General features: G+C 41.6%; 1 protein-coding gene across 1 annotated transcript in view; it reads right to left on the reverse strand.

Moving 5' to 3' along the window:
• The window catches only part of LOC116058719 (inactive N-acetylated-alpha-linked acidic dipeptidase-like protein 2), a 457,605-nt gene that overhangs the window by 108,444 nt on the left and 322,967 nt on the right, over window positions 1-26,194 (reverse strand). Inside the window, 1 exon segment of the mRNA XM_036007698.1 lies at window positions 17,134-17,223. Coding sequence (XP_035863591.1) covers window positions 17,134-17,223 — 90 coding nt within the window.

Below are 26,194 nucleotides of genomic sequence, written 5' to 3' on the forward strand. Positions count from 1 at the left end.
AGCAGCAGCACAGAGGCTATACTACGGTCCCTCTGCTTCACTCCCCGCCGGGAAGAGAGCAGACACCGGGCGATGGCTAACCAGACTCCCGGGCTGTCATCTGTTCTCTCGGCAAAGACTCCCTACAGTGGGAGCAGAGCGGAGGGACCGAGCGGCCGCAGCGGCACTGGCTAGTTAGCTAACGTTAGCTTGCTAATTCCACCCAACATTCCTTCATGCTACACTGGTTACAGAAAATGAGGCAAACAAAGTTGTCACTCACCTGGCGATATCAATGGAGTGCAGAAAGAGAGGTCTAACGCTACGGTCTTTATATTAAATATCACGGTATAGGATATTAGTTTAAAGTTAGTTTATTTTGTAATGTGTGGGTATGTAGATCTTTTAAAAGACATGTTTACGTTAATAAATATACCTATACAAGTAGTTATTGTGTATCTTGTATGTTTGCCATATTATGGACATAATGTGCAAAAATAGATATTCCAATTATTAGAACCCGATGTGTTTTTTTAGAATGAACATTCAAACTTCATTTTTGGCCAGTTTTGCCAGCCCTATGTGTATTGGATTGATATGTGATGAGAATGAAAAGAGCCTTCTCTGTGCGCTCTTTCCTCACTACCACTTTTCAATCATGGGATCCTCATGTCGATGCTGACGCCAAGAAAAAAGCCGACGAGTGACGGACGCTCACCGCCGGCCCAACTAGGATCGATGGCCAACCATCTCCTTGGTGTGTCAGGGCCTTCAGGATGTGTTTACATCTTCCTTGTTTAGGTTCATTTGGACAGGTGTGATCAGCAATAGCACTCATGTCCAGTTATAAACAAACTCTAGTAGGCTTCAGTACGGTTAGTTTGTGGTGAGAATATGATCCAAACTTGATCTGACCCAACTACCAGGTGTACTCCGCAAGTCCGAGCTAAACGGCTCCTGTAGTCAGGTCTGATTTGCAATCTGCGATGCTTCAGAACATGCAAACTGTAGCAGCTTGCAATGTTTCTCTCACAGAAATATACTGCGGTCATCCTCGCCGTCACTCTGATTTCCATGGTCAAACCAGCCGCCGCTTAAGTTGGAGACAGGGTAAGCAATGCAGACGTAGTAACGTCGCTCGCAAAAACAAAAAAAATATTTTAATGAAATGAGCTGGTTTGGCCATGGAGATGGGAGAAATATGCACTAGTCCAAAACATAGGACCTTCTCCCTTATTTACTTTCTTGGTCCCGCCCCAGACACATCTGATCAATAAGCGGAGTGAACGTTCTTGCGTGATTTGTAGTGATGCATTTTGGTTCACTAGGATTTCTCTCCATGTGAAATGAAACCAAACCAAGGGGGAAACGCTCCAAGTTTACAAACTCATCAACTGATTTGGACCAGAGCAAACAAACTATAGGTGTAAAAAACACCCTTATTCTGAAATGGCTTCATGTTAGGGTTATCCTGGCCATCAACAGGCCATCAGCCTCCTCTCCTGTAAAACTCGGAAGCTAAGAGTATGGGAACAACAACTTCTCAGAAAGATGTAAGAAACTGATAATTCTCACAGTGAAAGGTGAGGGCAGCGGCTGCCCTTTTACCAGCTTAAAATACCTGAGAAGAGGTGAGAATGCTACAGAACATTTTTAATCCATTGTATCTAGGCTGAGGCCAAACGGCTCCAGAGGAGTATGCCTGTCAATCAGGAAAGATTACATTTAAACACTTCTCCTGACCTGTTCTTAAAAGTAAGCACTATACAGAACAAGTACATTGGCCAGAACTCTCTTGTGCTCTATGAAACTCGTAAAGCATAATAAGGCATTGTTATTGACATCCATGCAGTATGATTTATTGAGGGTCTCTATATCTAATAAAATTGATTGTGATTATGAAGCACAAGGTGGAATTAATTGATCCATATCTGAAATCTGAGACCAGAGGTTTTCAAAGCAGCATATTGATTTCAACATAAATATGAGTAGTACTTATACAACTTCACTCCTATAAGCTATGGATGGTAAACAATAATTAAACTAAGATAAATATTCTTAAACAAACTAGTTAAAATGGATAGGAAAGCTGAGAACATGCAGAGTTTAGGCTCTGCATTGTGATGATTTTTTGGGTAAAATGATAAGCCTAGAAAAAGAGAAAATTAAGCATTACAATGTGTTTTACAGTTTGCAGTCCAGCCTGAAAACTTTACACCATTTTTTTCTCAACTTTACTGTTCGGCAACGTTGGGTTACGTTTCTCCAAAAATTGTTTCGCCATCTGTCCCCACTTCTTCCCCCTGCGTCCCCAACCTTCACAGCCTGAACATACTACCCCCATTCGAAATAAACGGGGGACCTGCATTTTTGCCGGACTGGCTGGCGCCTGATGCAGTGAGTGTGAAGACCAAGTGACTCGTGACAAATGCACCCATTTTAAAAAGCTACCATAGTATCATGTTGAACTTTACCAAAATAAGTGTATTCTACTTAGTCGAATACATACTCTGGTATGTATAAATCACTCGGTATGTGAATTCCCTTTCATTTCTCAGTTGAAGTGCTGTGAAACAGTAGATTTTTATAGGCTTCTACGGAGGAAATTAGAGCTTCCCTGGGTGTTTTAACTCTGACTTTTGTCTGCTGAATTTAAAAGTTCTACTCCACCAAGTACTTTGTTCATGGTCCAGGTGTTACTATGGGCCCTATCTTGCACCCGGTGCAGCGCAGCTCAAAGCCTGATGCAAGTCAATTTCCCGTCCAGCGCCCACGTCGTTTAAATAGCAATTTTCATTCTTGGTGTATTGTTATCTTGAGGCAGCAGAAAGTGATCACACCATTGACCAACAAAAACCTGGTCTAAAGTCATAAACGCAGCATTTTATTGTTATTTTAACAGCAAATTAGTAAAATGCGCATGGGCTCGTGCACAGCGCGCACAGACTATGCTTGTTACACACACAGGGACCCGCAGCAGCACACAAACATGCAAAAGATTACAAATAAAAATATTACAATGTGAAATAGTATTATATGATCTGCTTGTGCGCTTTCACTTCCCGCACAAGCAGATCTGTTTCTTCTCCTGAAAATCTCTCCTTCCTGCTTAGCAAATCCGCCATCATAATAGCAATGTGCTGAGGTACAAACGTGCCTGGCTTTTAAAGGGAATGGGAGATGACACTCCATCTGGTTTATTGCATGTTACGCCACACCTATGACTTATTAAGACACTAAGTACAACCCTTTTGAACCATGCACCTGGCGCACAGACCCTTTTTTCCGCCGTTAAACTAGTAAAAGTGGATTCGTACACGCCCTAAACCCACCTGCGCCAGGCACTTCACGCCGTGCGCTTAGATCGTTAAAATAGGAACCTATGGCTGTTACCAGAGGAGACATATATTGACTGTATTCCCAAAAAGGCAAACTGGCATTGTGGAGATGTGAGAGGCCCCTTTTACACATTTATACATACATATCACACTTCCTTGGGCTGATTGATGGGACTCATTTCTATAATGGCACTGTCTATGGATGCTGACAGATACATTTGTCAAAGCAGATGTCATGGCATATCATCATCGGGGTCTGATCACAGACATTGTTGCGAGTAGGACTAGAGCAAAGCATGTCTCATATTTGTTTGGTAAGATAACCCTTACCACTGGTCTCTCCTCAGGTACTCACTCTGATCTTCACTTCAATGCCAAACCAGTCCAGTGTTTATGATGGCTGCAAAGGGGTTCAGTGTTGTAGCACTGCTAGAATGCAAACAGGCAGCCCCGCATTTTGCAGTTTGGAAACACCCAGCAAATGTAGGAAGCTGCATAGGATGGATTGTAGTTTTAAGACTTATTTTTATTATTTTTATTTAATTATTTTTATTGGTTTCTTCATAACAAACAAGAAACACAAACCTAAACAATCATCCCACATCATCGACCCCTCCCTCCCCGGAGACTGGCGAGCACAGAGAGACAACTAAGTATCACCATTAGGCGAAAGTATGCCATCCATATGTTGATAATGACACTATGATATTGATATTGAAAATGAGTTGACCCCAACAGTGGACACAGATAAAAAAGGCAGTATTACATCACCATATTAGAAAAGGCGCCGATAGGCATCATGTAAGGAAGACATTTGGGTAAGTGCATCTGTGGCCACAAGGTGATACCAAATGACCTGTGCGAGCTAATGGCCCTGCCCAGGAGGTGAAGGGTCAGAGAGCACAAGTCAGGCAGCAATTTAGAGATGCTAGCATTAGCAGCGGTAGCGACAAGCAAGTGTTATTGTATTTCAGAAGGGCAGTTATCTTGATTATGCTAGATGCAAGAAAACTGCAAAGCTGACGAGTCACGTTTGCCATGATCATTTAAGGCATGACATGACATTTAAGCTGGATAATGAGTGGATTAGCCATGCTGTTTCAATCAGCAAGAGAGGAATAACAAAATACCTGGATGTACTTTTGACCATGAGGATGGCAAGGCACAGGGGAGATGGCAACGTTACATTAGGTAAGACAACTTGTAAATTAACGTTAACTTGTTAATAGCAATCAGCTGTCAAATTGGTGTCCATCGGTAGTGATGTCCAAATAAAGTAATAAGTATTGTATTTGCAGTCGATATATTGCCTCAACTAGATGGCACTCTTGGTTTATAGAAAAAAAGCTCAAGGAATGGCATTTCAGTGTGTTTTTAACCCTTGGTTAAACAGAGAGAGAGCCATCTATTGGGCTCAAAAAATTTAAAAAATGCATCACGAAGCTTCATTTGGACATTACTACCGATTGGGTCTTTGTCTCCTGGGTCCACTGGGGTTTGAGTTTGACATTTCTCTATTCTGCACAGGTCCGGGTCTCAACTTTCAAGTAATAGGCGGGTCCAGCTCGGTTCCAGGTAGTTAGTGTCCGGCTCTTTTTGGGTTCCGGCATGGATTTCTGGACCCATGAAGACCTCTATCACAAAGTCAGCAGAAGAAGAGGGTCAGGGTTGTCAACACCATGGGGGACTTTGCCATTAGCGTTTCCCATTTATTACTGAAATCAACTATGGTTTCTTTCAACTATGACCACGATTGTTCCCTTATCAGTGTCCTGCGTCCAAAAATATCAGTAGTGGTATTGACCTACAGAAGCTCCTTCAGCCCATGCCCATGGATGGTAAAGATGAGAGCGATATGTAGCATGCCACAGTTTGGACATGTGCGTGTTGAGTCACAAGAATGACCTGTCCTAATTTTTTATGTCTTTGTGTAGAGGTCATTGCTAAGATGAAGGAGGTGTCGAATAAAAAAAATAAGAACATCAAGAGAGAAAAATGAGCTGCCAACCAGCAGCCTTTCAGCCAAGCAATCACCATCCAGCAGTGATGGGATGGACGTGAAGGTCGCCTGCACAGTGGACAATAACGGCACACACACACACACACACACACACACACACACACACACACACACACACACAAACTGTCACCTGTCACTTTTGCATTGTCTCCCTCTATAGACCGAGGCCACACACAGCACCGCATGACACAACCCTGTGTATGTGTGTGTGTGTGTCTATGTTTTAGCTTATGACCACCAGTAGTGCTATGAAGCAATATTTTTACGAGTGGATCCCACTTTTCTTTGTTATCGTGCAGGCACACGAGGAACGCACATGCATGCAGTTGCATATACGCGTTCTTGCCGATGGATGTAAACAATGCAGGACTCAAACACACCCACACCCACACCAACACACACAAACACACACAAACACACACACACACACACACACACACACACACACACACACACACACACACACACACACACACAAACACACAGAACTATTGATGAGATAAAAGACTAGAGTAGAATAATCACCACCAAATGATGTTCTAAAGTTGTTGAGAGACCAGCTTAATGCAGCCTTTACCTTGAGGAAAGTTACTTTTCTAAATGATCCTTCTGGACTGTCAATATTGCAACATTGCGTAACATTGGAATTTCTTGCGATTTGGTGCCTCTACAGTTAGAGAGTGCAATTCTGACTCGAGTCCGAGTTTGGACTTTTTACTTAAAGGTATATTATGTTATTAGTATCACTGACTAAACTTGGCCCCTCCTTCCTGCTCAACAAGCCACAGAGAGAGAGAGAGAGTAGCGGTAGTCGAGTGAGCTTGAGAGTGAATGAAGAGAGGCAGTGGCGTTAGTGAAAACAAAGCTGTGAATTGAATGAATAAAACATTATTTCTGATGTTTCAAAGCAGTTACGTTCTTACAGGGAAAACACATATATAGCAGCGTAGCGCAGCTATTTTTATTTCCGCGCCTATGTTATCCAAATCTGTCCGTTCGTACCGGGCGCATAGTGTCCGCGTCGGCCCGCACGCTGCAGCAATCGTTTCAGCGTCTCCTCTATTTCTTGCGCGAGCGTATGTGTCAAGCTAGGCAGGTAATCACACACAGGAAGACCACAGTGCAGCCGGATACGTTACAAGAATAAAACACATTTCAAAATAAAACACCTAGGTTCATGGTGATTTCAGAGAGAGAGACCGACAGACGGACAGAGAGAGTGACACATACACACACACACACACACACAGGCTACAACTACCACAATTCAATTTCCCCTACTCATCCTGTGTCTTTCTATCGGAGAGAGAGAGCGAGAGAGAGAGAGAGAGAGAGAGAGAGAGAGAGAGAGAGAGAGAGCTGAGAGGAGAAGGATCGCTTTGTGTCTGGTATGAATGGCCAGGCGTGGGATCAGGCACGGATCTACGCTACGCGGGCTATACGTGACACTTATGCGCCCGGTGTGTTTTCACAGTTAAGGACAAATAAACACACCCACTCCAACCAAGAGCCTCGCTGCTCTGTGTATGGGGCTCCCCCCTCGCCCTTGGTCAAACTGACGAATGCATTCTCATGAACGGGTCCGTATGATATTGTACGAAAATGTATGAACACCAATATGTATGATAGCCTACGAAACTAGGTGACTGCAGGCTGGTTATGTGACGCCAGCTACAGTGGCTGGCTACGAGCTCCATGACGCCGAGCGGCAGTTACTAGTTGTATCAAGCTGCTACAGAGCTGAGTGATGACGGCTACGGTTCTCTGCATGGTACTCCGTCGTATCACCGGTAGTTGGTAATTTAGTTAACCCGAGAATAGGTGACTTTGAGTCGGGTACAGAGCACTACGGGCTGCCGGTCGTTTCGGCGAACATTGCGGTTAAGTGAGCGTTATGCAACGACGACAGTTAGGTTTAGGCACCAAAACCACTAGTTAAGTTTAGGAAAAAGATCGTTGTTTGGATTAAAACACTCCCAAGGAACACGCATTTCTTAGGTGAAAGTCTTTTGTTTTCCCCGGGATGCGAACTCCACTCCTTGGCTTAAAAGTCCTGTGTTTCATGAACCACCCATCCACTCTGACCTCCCCCCTACGCGGCCATCCGCGTTCTTATACAGCAGCAGTCACTATGGTGCATACAGCAAAAAATACGTGGAATACATAAGTATTTATACAGTGCTTAACTTTTCTTAGCTATATCATGTTTGGTTCATGAGAACAGCCTGAACTGACGCACTAATAGTAGCATGCACAGCAGAGGAGAGAGACGATGTATGGGTCTATACATCGTTTTTTAAGGAAACTCCTGCAGGAATCGTTTTTTCGCTACATTTCAAGTTGCATCCGTTATGAGACTAAAAACAAAAAGTCACATGAAAAAGTCCTGATAAACTATGTGACTGTGAATGGAACAAAACACAGATGTCAAATTAGCAGCTGCAGCAGAGAAGAAGCTGCTGGTGAAAAAAAAGGTTACATCTACCTTAATTAATTGCTGATTCAATCCACCCCCTGGCAAGCATGCTAAGTGACCCAAATCAATCACACTCAGTACTCAGATTTACGTCCCTCTAAATTCCCATAATCAGGCAGTCGACGTAAAGACGTCCAAGAAATCAAACATTGTGTGGTTCATAATTTTCTTCAGCTAAATGAGGACAAAACAGAGCCCCCCACACCATACCACTGTTGCTGCCCAGAATCTCAATCACCTTTCTGCATTACATCAGACCACATGCTAAGAACCTGGGTGTTTTATTTGATGGTGATCAAAGTTTTAACAGACATGTGGGCGCCTGGTTAGCTCACCTAGTAGAGCGGGCGCCCATATTTAGAGGTTTACTCCTGGACGCAGCGGCCGTGGGTTTGACTCCGACCAGCGGCCCTTTGCTGCATGTCATTCCTCCTCTCTCTCCCCTTTAAAGTCTAAGCTGTGCTTTAGAAATAAAGGCCTAAAAAATGCCCCCAAAAATATAATCTTTGACATGTAAATTATGTTGTCAGGTCCAGTTTCGTCTAGTCTATATCCACGACGTTCTACTTCCGGGATTGTTCCGGTGCCGCAGGAAATTCCGCTGGAAGCATGTCTTTTCGCTGATGTCCTTTTCCTTCCGCTTTCTTTGTGTTGGAATTTTAAACTCCGGTGGATTTATGAGGACTAACTGCTCCTCAGATCTCTGCAGGGTAAATCCAGACAGCTAGCTAGACTATCTGTCCAATCTGAGTTTTCTGTTGCGTGACTAAAACAACTTCTGAACGTACACATGTTCCACCAAAACAAGTTCCTTCCCGAGGCTATTTTACAGCGGCACCGTGCAGAGCTAAGCGCTGCCCAAGACAATTGTGATTGGTTTAAAGAAATACCAGTAAACCAGAGCACGTTTTTCTCCCATCCCGGAATGTTGCGTGGACTAGCCGGACCCTCCTCTGCAGCGCTGTAGAGGAAGGTCTGCCAAAACGAGACTAAGTTTCTTCCAACTCAGAACCATCTCCAAAATTTGACATTACCCATTACCTTCTGATGTACAAATAATCATCATCCAGGCTGGACTACTGTAATTCCCTCTACCTCTGCGTTTCCTAGGCTGCCTTTTTTCAGTTGCAACTAATTCAAAACGCAGCCGCCCGGTTATTACAGCTTTTTACAACTGCTTACACACAACATCTCACTCGAAGAGCAAAACTACACACCAAATCTCCAAAACCATAAGCTATTTCTCAGCCTTTCACTCAGTTTTCAATTGCATCAACCACCTTTTTCAAAACAGTACACACTTTTCTCCACCTAAGACACAAACATCTAACAGGAGGGGACTTGCTTTCCTTTTCCAAACACAACTAATGAAAATGCTACACTTATACACCAGAGGCCTATTTCACAAAACGATAAGGGATTAAGCCGTGATTTCCCAGTTATCCTGGCTCAATTTAGCCTTGACTCGGCAGAGGCACCTATGTTTCCATGGAGATTTGTTCTCTACAGCTAGCCTGCTCCTGACCAGGCTAACAGCCAGGATTTATTACAGTTTTTCTTGATTGCTTTGATGCAGCAGTCAACTAGGCCTGTCGCGATAGTCAATAAATCAATTAATCGCACGATAAAAAAAATTAGGTCGATAATTTTTCCGGCTGCGATAATTTCCATTTGCATGCTTGTTTGTTTTCCTTGTCTCTCTCTCTCTCGCTCTCTCTACCAAAGAGACTGGAGGACCACTCTCGGTTCCTTAGTGTAACGAGGAGTGAACCCTCTTGTGAGTCGCATGGTCTTTGTGTGGAGGCGGGACTCCTGGCGGAGAGAGAGAGAGAGAGAGAGAGAGAGAGAGAGAGAGAGAGAGAGAGAGAGAGAGAGAGAGAGAGAGAGAGAGAGAGACAGAAAATGCGAGAACTTGGAGCGGGGTTTTCCGCAGCACTTTGCCGTTAAGGCGCCGCCAAAAAAAGAAGACATATATGAGCGATATCCGCCTTGTTACTCGGCGTCCGGTTTTCTCCCTTTCATTCCAACCTGCAGGTGGAGGCGGTGGAGACAGGCACGGACATAAACGCCGCTGTGGACTTGTCAGTCTTGCAAGCGGTTTCAGGAAAGTTGCTGTATGTGTCCGACAATGCACAGAACATTAACCGGTACAAGCCTACAGCTGTCAGTGTGTCAGAGGCTCCCGGACGGTGAACTGAGACTCCGTTACCTGCTTGTCAAAAATCGCCACTTACTAGCTAATAAATTAGCCTAAGGTAAACGCTAGCTATCAGTAAACAGAAGTGACGTGGTGGCTGGCGTCTGTTTGTGCGCGCACGCGCGTGCGTGTGTGTGTGTGTCGGCCCGCCCCCCCCGCGAAGCTCCGACCTGCAGAGGAGCAGAAGAAAGTATAGCTGCACCTTTGCCAAAATGAAGACTGAAAAACAGAACTATTTTGGTACAAACATTTACTCGCCATGTGGCAGATAGTCACATAGAAATAGGTAGATATAATGTATTATTTAAATTTAATATTTAGTGTTTAATAAATAATTGTTAAATGCAGTACAGAGTCTGTAGTCTATCACAAACACTCGACTAATGCTGCAAACATTTGACAGCCAGTATGAATTACCTGGGAGAACATACGTGTCACAAACGGCAATTCCACAACTGTCCAACAGCGTGAAAGACGACATACTAAAGGAGATCAAAGATATATTGTGGATATTTAAAATGTCTTCCAGTTCCAGTGTTAAATATTCTTTAGAAATAAAAGTTTATTGATCTTTGAAAAGGTGTACCTGCATTATTATGTCATTATCATTATATTAGATGAAAATGGTCTCAGAATGACAATATTATCGTTTATCGCAATAATTTCTGGGACAATTTATCGTCCAGCAAAATTTGTTATTGTGACAGGCCTACAGTCAACTCAAACTCCACATTTTTCAAAACAGTTAACACACAGGCCGAAACAGTGGCTCTCATGGTCAAAATGACACATTTTGTTTGCAAAAGGCTCTAACTGTGCCAAAACATTTAAAATATGCAACAAAAGCTAATTTTGCCTTCAAACAACACAACTTGCAAACAAGTGTATGAGCTCTTCCAATCAACCATTACACAGTGGACAACAAAATACAAAATACAGCACTCAGTGCGAATCAGTGCACCATTGCTTGTCATTGTAGCCTATTACTGTACGTAGCTTTCATGCCAGTGCCATTTGTTGTCAAATTTGCCTTCTTGCAAAGAATTGGATCCAGAATCAGAAATGCTTTGATGCACATTTTATTGATTCCATTGATTCTTATTTTCAAACTGTGGCTGAAAACTGAAATACTGTAAATATTACACAAAATACATGTAAACCAAAATAAAATATATTAGAGTATAAGAAATTAAGAAAATAACAATAAAATCTCTTACAGTAAAGTATAAACATCTATTACTGTAGAGTATAAGAAATAGCCACTATTGATACTCAGTCTCTTCTGTCTTGATGATGGGGCCACATGGCCATGATTGATAACGTGATCAATAATAGTTGACTGAATTTCATCAGCAACCTGAGCCCTTCCAACTATACCTCCACCTCTTCCTCGGACTCCGCTTCCTCGGACCCTTCTACCTCTTCCTCTCACTCTCATCTGCCTTTGACCTCTTCCATCCATGTTGGCAAAGAACAACACAGACGCTGCACCTTTAAGGCCTGCAGACTGATTGCTAATTGAAGATTTGTGTGAAGGAGTGTCAAACAGGTGCTTCAGTGATTTCATACTGATGTAGGTAGTTTCTAATAGTTAGGAACAGATGCTTTCTGTTTGGTTACCATAGCTAAAACAATGGAGTTTGGACTGCTTGAATGACATCCGTGTTAACTGTTCTGCAAAAGGGTGGGGAAAATGTGTCAATCCAATGAGAAAGGGTTAACACATTTGCAAGCGGTGTCTTCTGCTCTGCTGAGACAGTGATGATGAAAACCGAGTGGATCCCAGTTTCTTTAAGCAGGTCAAAGCAATCAAGAAAAACTGTAATCCTGGAGCCTTTTCTGTTCACTCAGCAGCAGGTTTTACCTTAATTTTATTAGCCTGCATTAAAATACAACAGGTGCATATTGCTGTTCATTTAAGTACAGTTATTGTTTAAAGTGGTGACCATTATGTTTTTATATTTATTTATGTGACATTGTTACTGTTATATTGCTGTATGAAGACTGCTGTTCATATTTTTGTTAGAAGTTTGATGAATATATTATGGCAGTTGTTGAGATAATCAGAAAAGGCTGATAAAGTTGCCAAATGTGTTTTAAATGAAGTCTGTTACTAAGTGCAATATATAAAGTGCTGTACATGTGTGTTTCTATAGTGGACCAATGCACCTTAAATTATTTGAGTTGATTAACTTTGTATTCTTTAACGACTATAATTTGGGAGGATTGTACATTTTAAAGAACATATCCTAATTGTACAATCCTCCCAAATTACAGTCTTAGTTCACTGAACCAAAAACTATATAGTGTAGACTACTGTACATTCATGTAACAACAGCGAGCAGTGGACGTTAATATGACTTAGGAAATTTATATTTTAACCCATGAGAGAGAGGGAGGAACAGAGTGAAAGAGATATTTACGCATCATACTCTAGCATTGTAGAAAATTGATCTTCATGGTAAATTTCCTAAGTAACATTATCTTCTGCTTACTTTTAAGGCAAAGAGTACAACGGTTAATTTGTGCAAATGATTAGTAGCCTAATCCTTGAATGGAATTATTATGACGGTTTCAATTCAAAGCAGTGGTCAGTTAATGTATATTTTTAGGCTACTTACGCATTCAGTCGGTCCGTGATCGTCTGCCCGCTTCATCGTCAGTTTCATTACAGTGGCTGTGTTTCTTTTTTACAAATAATGTGTTTCACGTTATCATACTTCCACAAGAAGCTGCTGCTCACTCTGTATAAAGTATGAACAATGCTTATTCCCCATTTTAGCATCAGTAAATCTGTGATCGAACTTGTGGTCTGTTAAGGAAAGCCGTGAACGCGCATCTCTCCGAATTACTTCAGCCTGGCTTGACCTAGTCGCTCCTCCTCAGCCTGGCTTGGCCTTCGTGAAACGCACTTAGCGCAGATTAGTCTAGGTCAAGCCTCGCTTTATTGCTTATCCTGGATTTATAAATTCTGCTTTTGTCAAACAGCCCCCAGGTCACATCACCAGGTAACACACCCACTCCTCACATGTGCAAACACTAACTGCTTAACTAACCAATCACTGCTTTACTATAGGCCTATGAATAGGTCCAAGGTCAGATTACCACATCGGATTTGTTTTGCTCAAAGGATGCCAACAATAGACAGAGAGCAAGGGGAGTAGAAGGGAGATGCAGGGATGACAACGAGGACAAGTTCAAGGAGGAAGAGTTGGAAGAAGAGGAGGAGGAGGAGGAGGAGGAGAAGGAAGAAGAGGACGAGTTGGAAGAGCACTAGGGCAAAGAAGAGAAGAGATCAGAGCCACACAAAGCCTCCCTTCAGAGATATACCTTTAAAACCTCTTGGAGAACATTCTGTTTAACCAGAAACAACTCTGAAGTCACACCAGACTCTATTTAAAAAAGCAATACTTTTAGCATGTATAGAGCCATCATATTTTCAAATATAAATCAGTAAACTATGTGTTTATTTCAACCAAAAATAGAGTTGTGATGGTTGGAAAAGTTGAAAGACGACCTAAAACGGCTTTTCGTAGTTTTATTTTGTTTCTGTCGACTTTGAATAAAGTCTGTTTTACAATGCTAAAATTACTGTTTATTTACATGGATTCTGGTGAGTTTAGCGAACACAATTTCACAGATGTTTTTATGTTTAAAAAAAGGATCTTACTCTTTAACAGAAAGGTAGACCTCCTTAGAAATCCCTTCCATAATGTTCTCAGACACTTAGAATATTAATCTGAGCCTGTCGGTGGCAAAACAAGCACTTTTGTGAAGGTAAATATTGACCTATTAACTTACATTGTAGCTTGTTTCTTCACTGCCGACTGCAGCGATCTTGCTTAATACTGGACCAATGTCAAAGATTGTTGTTCCCATCAGTCACTTAGACACAAAAACATAGGAAATAGGGTCCAGGTTGAAAACAACAGTAGTTACCCTTTCTTTGTCTTTTAATTGTGTTCAATATGTTTCTTTTCTTTTTTCTGTTTCTATTATATCTTGTTTTTATATAACAGGTGAATAGAACACACAACAACCACTGCGTTGCTTAGCAACGTCATTTGGTAAGCCAGTACTAGATTCATTTCTAAACCACACTTTTTCTGTTGCCAGCAGGTGGGCCTATGCCCCCAAATGACTCATCGCATACGCTACAGACAGAATGCCACGGAAGTCTAAATACACAGATGGCACCCTGTTCACCAGAAGAAAAGCTTCTTTTGTGCAAACATGTCGTCCTCTCTCCTACACGTCCTTCTCACCCAAATTAAACTGCTTCTGTCTTTTCCTACACTCTCTGCAATACCGAATAAAGTTTCCTTTGTTCATTTGGAGAGAGCGTTAAGCAGTTGAAAATACACACATCCTTGCTAACAGTTTGTTAGTTTTGGCTGTGCAGTTCTCCTGCCAGGGTGGTACTTGGAAACTTTTTGTACTTTCACACATATGAGGTGCCAAGGTGGGAAGGACATACCAAAATAAAGTGTGCTCATTTAGAGCCGATCCTCCATAAAAGATAATGGAAATGTCACTGTGCCTTGTGCAATTTGTAAACTGTGACAGCTATCCCACAGTGGCAATAGCTGTGGTGAGCTGGTGGCATCTTTAAGCGATGAGAGTGTTCCTCCTAACAGTGAGGGTTATTTTAAAATATCCACACTGTTAGCTGAGATAGAAATCAGAAATTAGCAACAGCTTGTGTAAGCACTGTGTGTTTTTTTTTTATACAGAAGTCATTAGAGTAAAGATAGTTCTAACTTTTATGGCAACAGAAGAAAAAGGAAGACTATGATCAATAGGGCTGGGGTGATATGCTTTTGTTCCAATTCAATATGTTTTGCCATTTTAATTTATTTTAAAAGTATTCTGATTCTAGAAGTGTTGCAATTCGATAGCATTGAGTATTGGGTTTTTCCTTTTCCTTCTTTAACAAAAACAATAGTTGAATAATACACTTCCATAGGCAGGGGCGGATCTAGAAAAATATTTATGGGGTGGCGAGAGAGGGGCAAGAATTTTTGAGGGGTGGCAACATTTGGCAGACTGAATTAAATCAGTTATCACTGTTTGATGAGAAATAGTCTGTACACACTACAAAAGGGCACAGGCTGCCATTTACAAACTCAGACAGACAAACTTCATCTCATGCAATCAATGTCTGGCATTTGAGGTTTCATGTGAAACAGCTCATATTAGGAATAAGTGACCATACGATGAGATCTCACTTAATAGGAGATAGAAGTATGATATAAGTATTATCACAGGAAAGGCATTAAGGTAAGACACAGGTGATGAGTGGCAGATGGGTGAGAGGGGAAGCAAACAGTTTTTGATTGCAGTTGGACATTGGAGATTCGCGCTCATAAATTGTCAAATTGGCCGTAACTTTTAATTCGTTGCTGCCAACTGGGATGGCAGCAGGGGTGGCAAGGCTTTCTTTTAGGGTGGCATTTGCCACCCTATGCCACCCCGGTAGATCCGCCCCTGTCCATAGGCAATACATCACAATCTAATTGTTTTCCTTAAATTAATGCACACCACGTCAGTCAGTCAGTCTGACATTAATTTCATTTGTAAAAAAAAAAAGCACATAACATGGATTTTCTGCATTTCATGCTTTTGCTGGAAACAGATATATATATATATATATTTTTTTTTTTTATTACCATGAGTTTACATACACGTCTCTGCTGATTGGGTATCACTTGTGACACAGCAAATGAACGAGAGACACACCCACCGAACGAGAAAAAACATAACTCAAAGTTGTTGCACACCGTTTCACACCGCTCCGAGGAAACATGTCTTTTAACAAGGAAACCGCAGATTGAACGTACCCCAGTGCTCACCATGGCATGCAGCTCAGCAGCAGTGTGCTCAGTGGTGCCACTGGTGGCCAGAGGCTATATTGCAGAAATACAAAACTGTAGCGTAAAAATATATTTCAGGCTACCAGATTTGACATGGTTTTTAGGGACTTAAATGGAAGAGACCTTGCTTGGTAAGGGATAGTCTTGCATTGCCAGACCTTCCTTCACAGGGCTGCGGAGGAGGGTCTGGCTAGTCCACACAGCATTCCGGGATGGAAGAAAAACGTGCTCTGGTTCATTGGCATTTCTTTATACCAATCACAATCGTCTTGGGCGGCACTAAGCGCAGTACGGAGCAATGGCGCCTCTGCAAAATAGCCTCGGGAAGGAACTTGTTTTGGTGCAACGTGTAAGTTCAAAAGTTGTTTTAGTCGTCCAACAGAACACTCAGATTGGACAGATAGTCTAGATAGCTGTCTGGATTTACAACAGGATTTACAGACTTGCAGAGATCTGAGGAGCAGTTAACCATAGTCCTCATAAATTCACCGGAGGTTAAAATTCCAACACAAAGAAAGCCCAAGGTAACGGGACATCCGGCCTAAATGAGTAAAAGCCGGCGGAATTTACGTCGGCAATGGAGCAATCCCGGAAGTGGAACGTCGTGGATATAGATTAGGTAAGGGTTAATCAGAATGTTAATTTTTATAACTCGATCCAGAGATAAACTGGTTGCTGGACGCTGAGTATCGCTAAACCCAGGGACGGCATGTTGTTTGAATCATGTGTGTTAACGTGGACATGAATATTGGGGTTACGAGGCTTATCCCGTATTTGATCATACTGGGGATATGATGTTTACATGGCACACAGAGAAATCATGTTATTCATATCTCCGTACAGGCTCGCAGACTGCTGTCTCTCTCTCTTACAAAACGTTTCAGAAAAAATATTTTCATGATCTAGTCATTATGATATGATAAAAGTACGCTAAGAGCACACTCTCATACACATTAAATATTATAAGAACAGCTAATTTCTGGCGCAGTAAACCGCCTCTTTGATACTCTAAAGAATTTTGCAGAATTTGGCCTCTTCCCTTTCCCTCCTTTTTTGGCTTGCTTTGCACTTGATTACAAAGAGGCTCAACCTAGGCTATCCTGACTCCATTGTTATTGTATTTCTGATCAAATTTAGGACTGCATCGGACTCTTGACACTGTTCCAGTGTTGTATCATTTGGGAGACATGACAGCCACTGTGATTTAGAGGTTGTATTGGCAGAAGTTGGATTAATTGTGGTTGTCCTACCTTCGCAATGGTCTCATGGAACTTGAAAAGCGGATCCAGGGTCTCTGGTGACTCAGCAGAAAATTGGGCTTCTGACAGGAAACTGGTGATCTGAGGGGAAACAGAGAAGAAGAAACTGTCAAACATGACACCAGGGTTGATTCTAGGATCAGACATTTAGAGGGGCTCACCCCGCAAAATCAGTATTTTTATTTGCCGATAATCTCTGAGCTAGCTACTGAACAACAACGTCAACTAATATTTTTTGACACTATTAACACTATGATGGAACTAAACCTGACACTTTATAAGTCACAGTAATAACAACCAATTTGACACAATGTTCTAACATTCAGCAATTTTAGTAACATGCGTTTCAATTTGGGTTCTAATCTGCGCCATTAAATTACCAACTTCTCTGGGGACTACCAACGTTATACTTCACAACTGCACTCCTGCTCTCCTTCTGACAGATTAAACAGAGACTCAGCCGAAGGCGGGAGTCTGGCACAACGTCCTCCGATTGGCCAACGCTACGTTTATGTTAACCCTTTCCGTGACTGGGTTACAGGTGCACAGCATTTGCGACATACACACAGGATATTAAACCTGTTTTAAGCCCTTTGAACCTGTAATTGTTTGTCCTCTGTCACTAACAGACAACTTCTCAAGTTTTTTTTATTTTTTTATTATTATTATAATTTTTAGGGGGGCTTGAATCGGTCTAAAATCGCCAATACATGGCACCACACAGAATCCTTTTAATCTCATGTCAAATCATTATCTTATCCAGAAACGTTTTTTTTGTGGCACCACAATAATCTTAAAGTACAAGCCAAAATGAAACATAAGCTTACCCTTTTCTCTTCACTTTTCAAGTTATATTTTACTCTGTTCTATTCTATTCTAAGAGTGGAGTGACCTGTTAAGCTTTTGACAGCGAACAACAGTAACTGCTCTCAAGGCCACCAAGCTGCCAGGACGTTTTGTTCTGCTGTCAAACACACACACACACACACACACACACACACACAGATTCTGACACAAAGTCCTGTCCTACTGTAACTACCTCATTGTCACCTCAGTATACTTTGTAATGTACCAAAACAAAGCACCTCATTGTGACTTTAATGTTGCGTCGCTGCCTTTGTAGGGGAATTTTTTTTTTTTTTTTTTTTTTAATGGAGTCAGAAGACAGCTAAGAATCTCAAAGGTTCAAACACTTACTTTCTACTCAGTGTAGTCTGGAAATCAAGAAGCATCTGACAACGCCTGCATAGCAGGCTAGTTTCAGACACACTGTACAGCAACATTCTCATCCTGCATGGTTGGTTAAAGTTTAGAGTCTCCCTGTTGAACCCAACAATAATGTATTTATTAATTTGTTGTGCATAGGCCTATAATGTGTAGTGTTGATTTTATGTTACACACTTTCTGAAAAAAAACATCATGCAAGACCAGTGATGTAATGTAACAAAATACAAAGACTTCGTTACTGTACTTAGATAGAATTTTCACGTATCTGTATTTTACTTAGTTTTTTTATATTATTGGAAACTTTCAGTTTTACTCCACTACATTTCCTAAATAAAATGTATACTTTTACTCCGATACATTTCCCCTCAGCGTCTCCGTTACTCGTTACTTGCAAGAAATGTTTTCGTACGTTGGAGTGAACAAAAACTTAAAATTCTGTTTCTGTTTTTCTCTTTGTTGATGTCAGACTTTGAGTTTGATGTTTAAGAAGGTGTGAAAACCCTGAATATTATGCTTCACTTTAAGGAAGCCACGATAAAGTTCATTATCAAAGTTTTTATTTACTTTTACTTCTAATAGTTAAGTACATTTAATATCAGAAAATGACTTTTGATACTTAGTACGGTAAATATCAGATAATTTAAGACTTTTACTCAGGTAGTATTCTAAAAGGAGACTTTAACTTCTACCAAAGTCATTTTCTGGTAAGATACTTGTACTTTCACTCAAGTATTGCTTTCAAGTACTTTATACAAGACTGTAAAGGGCAATGTATGATTTCCATTCATTAATTTATTTTTGACATCTGGGTTTTGACTGGTCTGTTTGGTTTCGGATGCATGTCTAGATCAGTCCGAACTGTCAACTGAACATTTACATGTTCGGGTAAAAGCAGTCTGTTAATAAAATGACATTAATTCCAGCCTTGATATGTATATTTGTTAAAGAATATTTAATAAAGTTGCATATTCTCCTCAAAAGCTAAAAAAAAGCAGGATTGAACATTCATAGTGTGAGTTTTTAATACATTTTCAACAGGCCAACATGATGGAGATAAGTAAGGGGTGGTCTCTTCATAAGTATGTATGTGCATGTTGGGTGTGCCTATCATCAGAAAATATTTTTGGTTTATGTCAAACGGCGACGTTTTTAAAAGTCTCACTGTCTACAATATCTGCGCATGACAACTATGGTATGGTTAGGGTTAGGAAAAGATTGTGGGTATGGCTAATATAGCTAATATTATGTTTATTAATAATACAAAGTTGAATATTATGGGCCATATTTTAACGATCTAAGCATGCATGCGTGAAGCACCTAGCGCAGGTGCAGTTAGGGTGTGTATGAATCCACTTTTGCTAGTTTAACGGTGGAAAAAAGGGTCCGTGCGCCAGGCGCATGGTTCAAAAGGGTTGTACTTTGTGTCTTAGTTAATCACAGGTGTGTTTTGGGCATAACATGCAAAAAATCAGAGTGCCATCTCACATTCCCTTTAAAAGCCAGGCGCGTTTGTACCTTGGCGCCTTGCTATTATGATGGTGGATTTGCTAAGCAGGAAGGAGAGATTTTCAGGAGAAGAAACTGATCTGCTCGTGCGTGAAGTGAAAACATGCAAGCAGACACGTTGCAATACTATTTCACATTGTAATATTTTTATTTGTAATCTTTTGTATGTTTGTGCGCTGCTGCGCGTCCCTGTGTGTGTAACAAGCGTGCGCTGTGCACGAGCCTAGGCGTATTTTACTAATGCGCTGTTAAAATAACAATGAAATGCTGCGCTATTGACTTTAGACCAGGTTTTTGTTGGTCATAGGGGCAATCACTTCCCGCTGCCTCAAGATAACAATACACCAAGAATGCACCTGAACACACCTTCCTGTAAGACCAGCACGCCCATGGGCGCACAGATGGCCGCAGGTGCATTTGCTATTTAAACAACGTGGGCGCTGGATGGGAAATTGACAACTGCTTACACACTTGTTGCGGACTGTGGCTCACTGTGTCAAAACTCTTCACACAAGCCAAATAAGACACAACACTTGGAGATAAATATCTCACTTCTATGTCAAGATGACAAACGAACGAACGAATGAAAACGTGACAAAGTCCTGTGTTGTTTGACCCATCTACCACCCCAACCAACCTCCCTATGCAGAATTTCGGGCTTTCATACTACTCGCTACCGTTGTCGCTCTTAATACTACTTCATCTCCAAGCGCCGCATAGCTGCTGCTCTGCCTGGTGCGTTCTACAACACGCTGAAGGGTGCTTTCTGTATTGTATCTGACGCTGAGAGCCACTGCCCAAGCATTCGTATTTTACGAGTTCGGAGTGAGAACGGGTTCAATGAACGTAAACATAGAAAGGCATCAGAAAAAATTTTCCACTTTCCAATGCCAATCCAAAAATAATTCCTCAATAGGATTGAGAAATGGGGAGTATGGTGTCAAGTAGGGACCTACAGTGGCATTGTGCTGGAGAACTCTTTGCCGATTAATGGCGGCACACAAGGTGATATTTCCCCAACTTCAGATTTGTTAGGAAGAAATAAGAGTTTGGCCTTCTCAAAGTTAAGTTTGACCTAAGCAGAACTGTGCTTAGCAGGGTGTTGTACATAATGTTGCATAAAGTCCCCAAACGTATTTCAGGTTACTGGAGGAAGAACACTTAATTTTAAGGAAATAGTTAAATACCTTGGCCAGAAAAAAATGTGGGCTGCACCTAACCAACAATCTCAACCAGGCAATATGGCAGTGGCAGTGTAGGCACATATGGTGAATAATAATTCACATATTTATTTATATTCCAAGAAGGCACAAGCTGAACATTTTTATGACGCCTCTTTGTGTGCTTCCTCTGAATAAATATGTGAATTATTGAGCGCAACATCTGCCTCAAAATATGCCCCTGTTGTGGATGTCAAGCTGAATATGTGCAGCGTTCCCCAAAAAGAAGCCTCACTGCCTACACTCAGAAGAGAAGAATTCAACTCAAATACGTGGTTACATCTGTGGTGCACTCTCACGGAGCCAAGGCTTCAAGTGCTATTTGACCCCAGGAGATTTCTGCAGCTGTCTGTCTCTGTGGTCAAGCTGTTTCTCTGCGACTGCTTATAGCGATGAGTGGTTTAAAATCAGGACCATGCGGCAGATACTCACATGCATGTACTGTACACAAATGTGGTTGAAAGATGAACACCCACCCACACACGCGAGCATGCACGCATGCTTTTTTTTTCCAGCATAGTCTTCATAGGTAAACATGACATAACAATCAACCTTCAACGGAAATAGCGTTTCTTTGGAAAATGCAACTATTCATCAACTGCAGGCACAAAATGCACTCTGCCCTCTGTCCTCCACACACACACACACACACACACACACACACACACACACACACACACACAGGAAGGCCTGCAGCTGTAATAGCTCATTACTCAGTTTAAAGCATTATTGTAATTATTACTCTTTGAGAGCAGCAATTGGTTACCTCACTGTTACTCGGCTGATATATTATTACCCAGGGGCCCATAGTTAAAAATCTTGTCATGACCGTTCATCAGATTTTTGCTTGCTATCACTAAAGCCTTTGTTAATGCATTTGCCCATTCAGAACAATTCTCTTGATAATTTACTGAAGCTGAATGCAATAGTGTTGCTTATTTATTATTTAGTTGTTAGCTGCCTTTTATGAACATCATTTCCCATACTAGTACTAGACAGTCACATGTATAACATCATTAGATGAGAGAACGGAGTGAGTCAATGGGTAAGTCGAATAAAGGCAGACTTAATTACAAAGGTTCCAACATCTAAGTGCTGTGATAGGTATTCATTTATCTTGGAAAATGGATAGTTTACCTCGGCAACATGTTTCTTTTATTTACAGAAGCCTGCTAGTAGAAGCAAGAGGAACATCAGCTAACACAGCAGTGCCATCAGGACTTTGGCTCTCTGAAGCCTCTTGATTTTGAATACGGTAGAATTTTTTGGACTTGAGTTGTTGATATAACTGCCAAGGGGCAAAAGGGTGTTTCCTTCTCTTTAACTCTGAACACTCTAGTGCGCTTTTATATTTCTGGCCCGGTGGCATGGACGGAAATTGTGGATCCTGGCCCACCCACTGAGTCACCTGCGCCCGCCTTGGACAAGCCTCCGTCCCTTTGCTCAGTCCCTTTGCTCAGTCCCTGAAGTCGGACTAGCTAAATACACACACGGTGTTGCCAACTTGGCGACCGTCTTGCTGAGAGTAAACTCAGTCAGCGGCTCCTCTGGCAGCAGCACAGCGTCTCTCTCTCGCTATGAAACATGCAGGAGTGAGTTACTATGGTAAGGAGCATCGGTGTTGCCAGGAAATTTTGTCAGGGCTTAACCCTGAACGTTTTGAGTGTAGACCCAAAAATGATTAAAATGAAAGCCCATGTGAAGCTCGACAAAAACATAACAATTTATTTAACTCCCTCTAGCGCATATAATTCTATTGAACTGGAAACAGGCACAACCTCCCACTTTCACTATGTTGATCAAAGACGTTATGCAGCACCTAAAACTGGAAAAACTCAGATATACATTGCGTGGTTCAGTTGAAACAATTTGCAAGACTTTCAACCCTTCATTGATATAGTAGAAGCTAGGCAATAAATATCCCCTTGGCTCTTACCTTAAAGGGTAACTACCGTTTTTTCAACCTGGACCCTATTTTCCTATGTTTTTGTGCCTGAGTGACTGATGGTAACAATAATCTTTGACATTGGCCCAGTATTTAGCGAGATCACTGCAGTTGGCATCGGCGAAACAAGCTACAATGTAAGTTAATAGGGCAATTGTCCAGCTTGAGACCTTTCTGTTTAACCAGTAACAGCTCTGAAGTTGCTAGCGCTGAACCCACCAGACTCCATTTAAAGAAACAATACTTTTAGCGTGTATAGAGCCAAATATGTTTACATGTAAATCGGTAAACTATGTGTTAATTTCAACCAAAACTAGAGTTGTGATGGTAGGGAAAGTAAAAAAAAAAGACCCAGGGCGCCTAGATAGCTCAGCTGGTAGAGTGGGCACCCATATATAGAGGTTTACTCCTCGATGCAGCTGCCTAGGGTTCGACTCTGACCTGCGGCCCTTTGCTGCATGTCATTTCCCCCTCTCTCTCCCCTTCATGTCTTCAGCTGTCCTGTCAAATAAAGGCCTAAAAAAATGGCATAAAAAAAAAAGACAACCCAAAATGGCTTTTCATGGTTTTATTTTGTTATTCTCGACTTTGAATGAAGTGTATTTTACAATGCTAAAATTACTGTTATTTTACATGGAGTCTGGTGGGTTTAGCGATTGCAATTTCGCGGATGTTTTTATGTTAAAAAGAATTTTACAGAAAGGTCGACCTCCTCAGAAATCCTTTCCATATGTCACGATTGTGAGTTTCTGTTGTTAGTGTTTCCTGTTTTATTTTGAAGTCTCGGTTTTTCTCCCTTGTCATGTATTGTTTTACTTCCTGCTTTGTGTTTCCCGCCTTTGTGATTGTCTGCCCAGCCCTGATGTGTTACACCTGTTCCTTTCCCTTGTGTCACCTGTTCCTTGTTTAACCTCGTTATCCTGTGTATTTAGTCTCTGAGCTTCCTTGGTGTTTCGTCGGATCATTGTTTCTGTTTGTCGGGTTTTGTTGTGTCATGCTTCTCTTGTCTTGTAAGGTATGTTGTTGGTGTTCCAGTTTGTTTCCATGTTCCTGGTCTTTTTGTACTCCTCAGTATTTTTGGAAACATATTTTGCCTGTGTCTTCAGGATACCTTTTGTTGTACCTTTTGCTTAATTAAATCTTTGAATGCTACTCTGCTCTAGTCTCCACTGCATTTTGGGTCCAAGCTTCACCTCCCCCCCTGACACCATAATGTTGTCAGACACAGCCTGTCAGTGTGATGGCAATAAGTATGTGGAGCAGCTTTGTTTGTACTTTGATTACTATCTAATCTCATTACCCACCATACAGGACCTAGCCTATATGTGTTCGTGTCTGTGTATGTTAATGTTTTTGTAAAACTATTATACTATACTAATGTTCATAATGACAGTGACATCAATGTGTCACTCATAGCGATGACCCTACAGAGAGTTATCACCTAAATCTGCAGCTCCCCTCGGCTTTATGGAGGTTTATAATTTTCAGATCATTGTTTAGCTCTCCAGCCCATACCTTTTACTGTTTGTTTCCCTCTCACCGCTCTCATAGCATCATTGTCTGATACAGCAGGTAACTGCTTTCAGCTTTAAAGACCCACTTTACCTACTCAATAGCAGACAGCAGACAGACATACATAGTGGAACGTTTAGGAGCTAAAGAGCCAAATGTTTCCCTCAGGAAGTGGTAGAGACCAAGCACAGAGCTAAAAAAGAATTAATACTGAACATACATTCACTTAGTAGCCAGAAACAGAACTCCAAATGAAAGAAATTGTGCTCTGTAACTGCTGGATGTGTAAGCAATTCTTTGCAACCAAGCTCACCACATCAACTGAAATGTGTTCACAGCTTGTTTCTGCTGCCACATGAGGCCAAGTAAATCCATTATTGCAGGTTTAATGGACTGCTTATTGGGAGTATTTCACATGCACACACTACATACTAGGAAATAGGCCATGCCCCAACAACGAGGAAAATAGTACTCAGTGTTCAGGCTGTTTTCATGAACCATTCGTACATATGTCTACGATAAGTAAAGCACTGTAATATGTAAGCATTCTACGTCTTTATTGCTGTATGCACCCCAATGACTGCTGCCGTATAAGAACGCTGTGGGTCGCGTAGGGAGGAGGTCGGGGGATGGGTGGGTCATATAACACAGTGCTTTCAAGCCAGGGAGCGGAGTTTGCTTCCAAAACAATATACTTTTACCCAGGAAAAGCGTGTTCGTTCCTTGGGAGTGTTTTAATCCAAACCACAATCTTTGTCCTTAACTTAGTTTTGGTGCCTAAACTTAACTCTCATCGCCGCATGACGCTCACTTGTTCTCGGCTAAACTCAAATGCCATGGCCCCTGAAAGGACCGTCATCTGGCAGTGCCTGTACCTGGCTCACAGTCACCTATTGGCGGCTAAACCTAACTACCAACTGCCGCTGATACGACAAGGCTCTGTAGCCAGTCACGGAGCTCTGTAGCTGGCGTCACGTGACCAACTGTAGGTCGCCTAGTTTCGTAGTATATCATACGAATTGTTGTGCATACATTTTCGTACTATATCATACGAACACGTTCATGAGAATGCATTGCGGAGTTAGTAGCCTTTGGATTAGCAAGCTTAAAAAAATGCTGAAAGGTTTTGCTAAATGCAAGCTCACACACATACTGTACATCAACGATCCACAGCATCCACCTGCTGATTGTCCTCCCTCAGTATATAGCACAGCGCCATTAGCCATGGATACGCGGTGCTAAGCAGCAGGCCAAATCAAGCACTCTGTTCTGTACTTCACAGGGCCAGGATGAAGGGTTTTTGGAGCGCTAAAGCCTATAAACAAAGAGAGAGAGAGACAGGATCAAAGACACCAGAGTTCCATTCACTTTGTACTAAGAGTCCTTTGTACTGCGCGTATATGCCTCACTTCATCTTTCACAGTAGAGACCGTCTGTCTGTGCCTTGATCTTAGGAGTGCGCTTGCTTTCTCTCCTTTCTCTTCCTGGATATTTTAAGTATCTTTTTTTTAGCAAAGTAATGATTTGATAATCAAATTGGAATCGCTAAATGAAAATGATCCTTTTTAAAAAAACATTTTCAACATCACAAAACATTATACCATGACAACACTTGCATGCTGGGCAAAGTTCACTGGTCTGC

The sequence above is a fragment of the Sander lucioperca genome, chromosome 11, assembly GCF_008315115.2.
Source record: "Sander lucioperca isolate FBNREF2018 chromosome 11, SLUC_FBN_1.2, whole genome shotgun sequence".
In the NCBI taxonomy this organism is placed as follows: Eukaryota; Metazoa; Chordata; class Actinopteri; order Perciformes; family Percidae; genus Sander; species Sander lucioperca.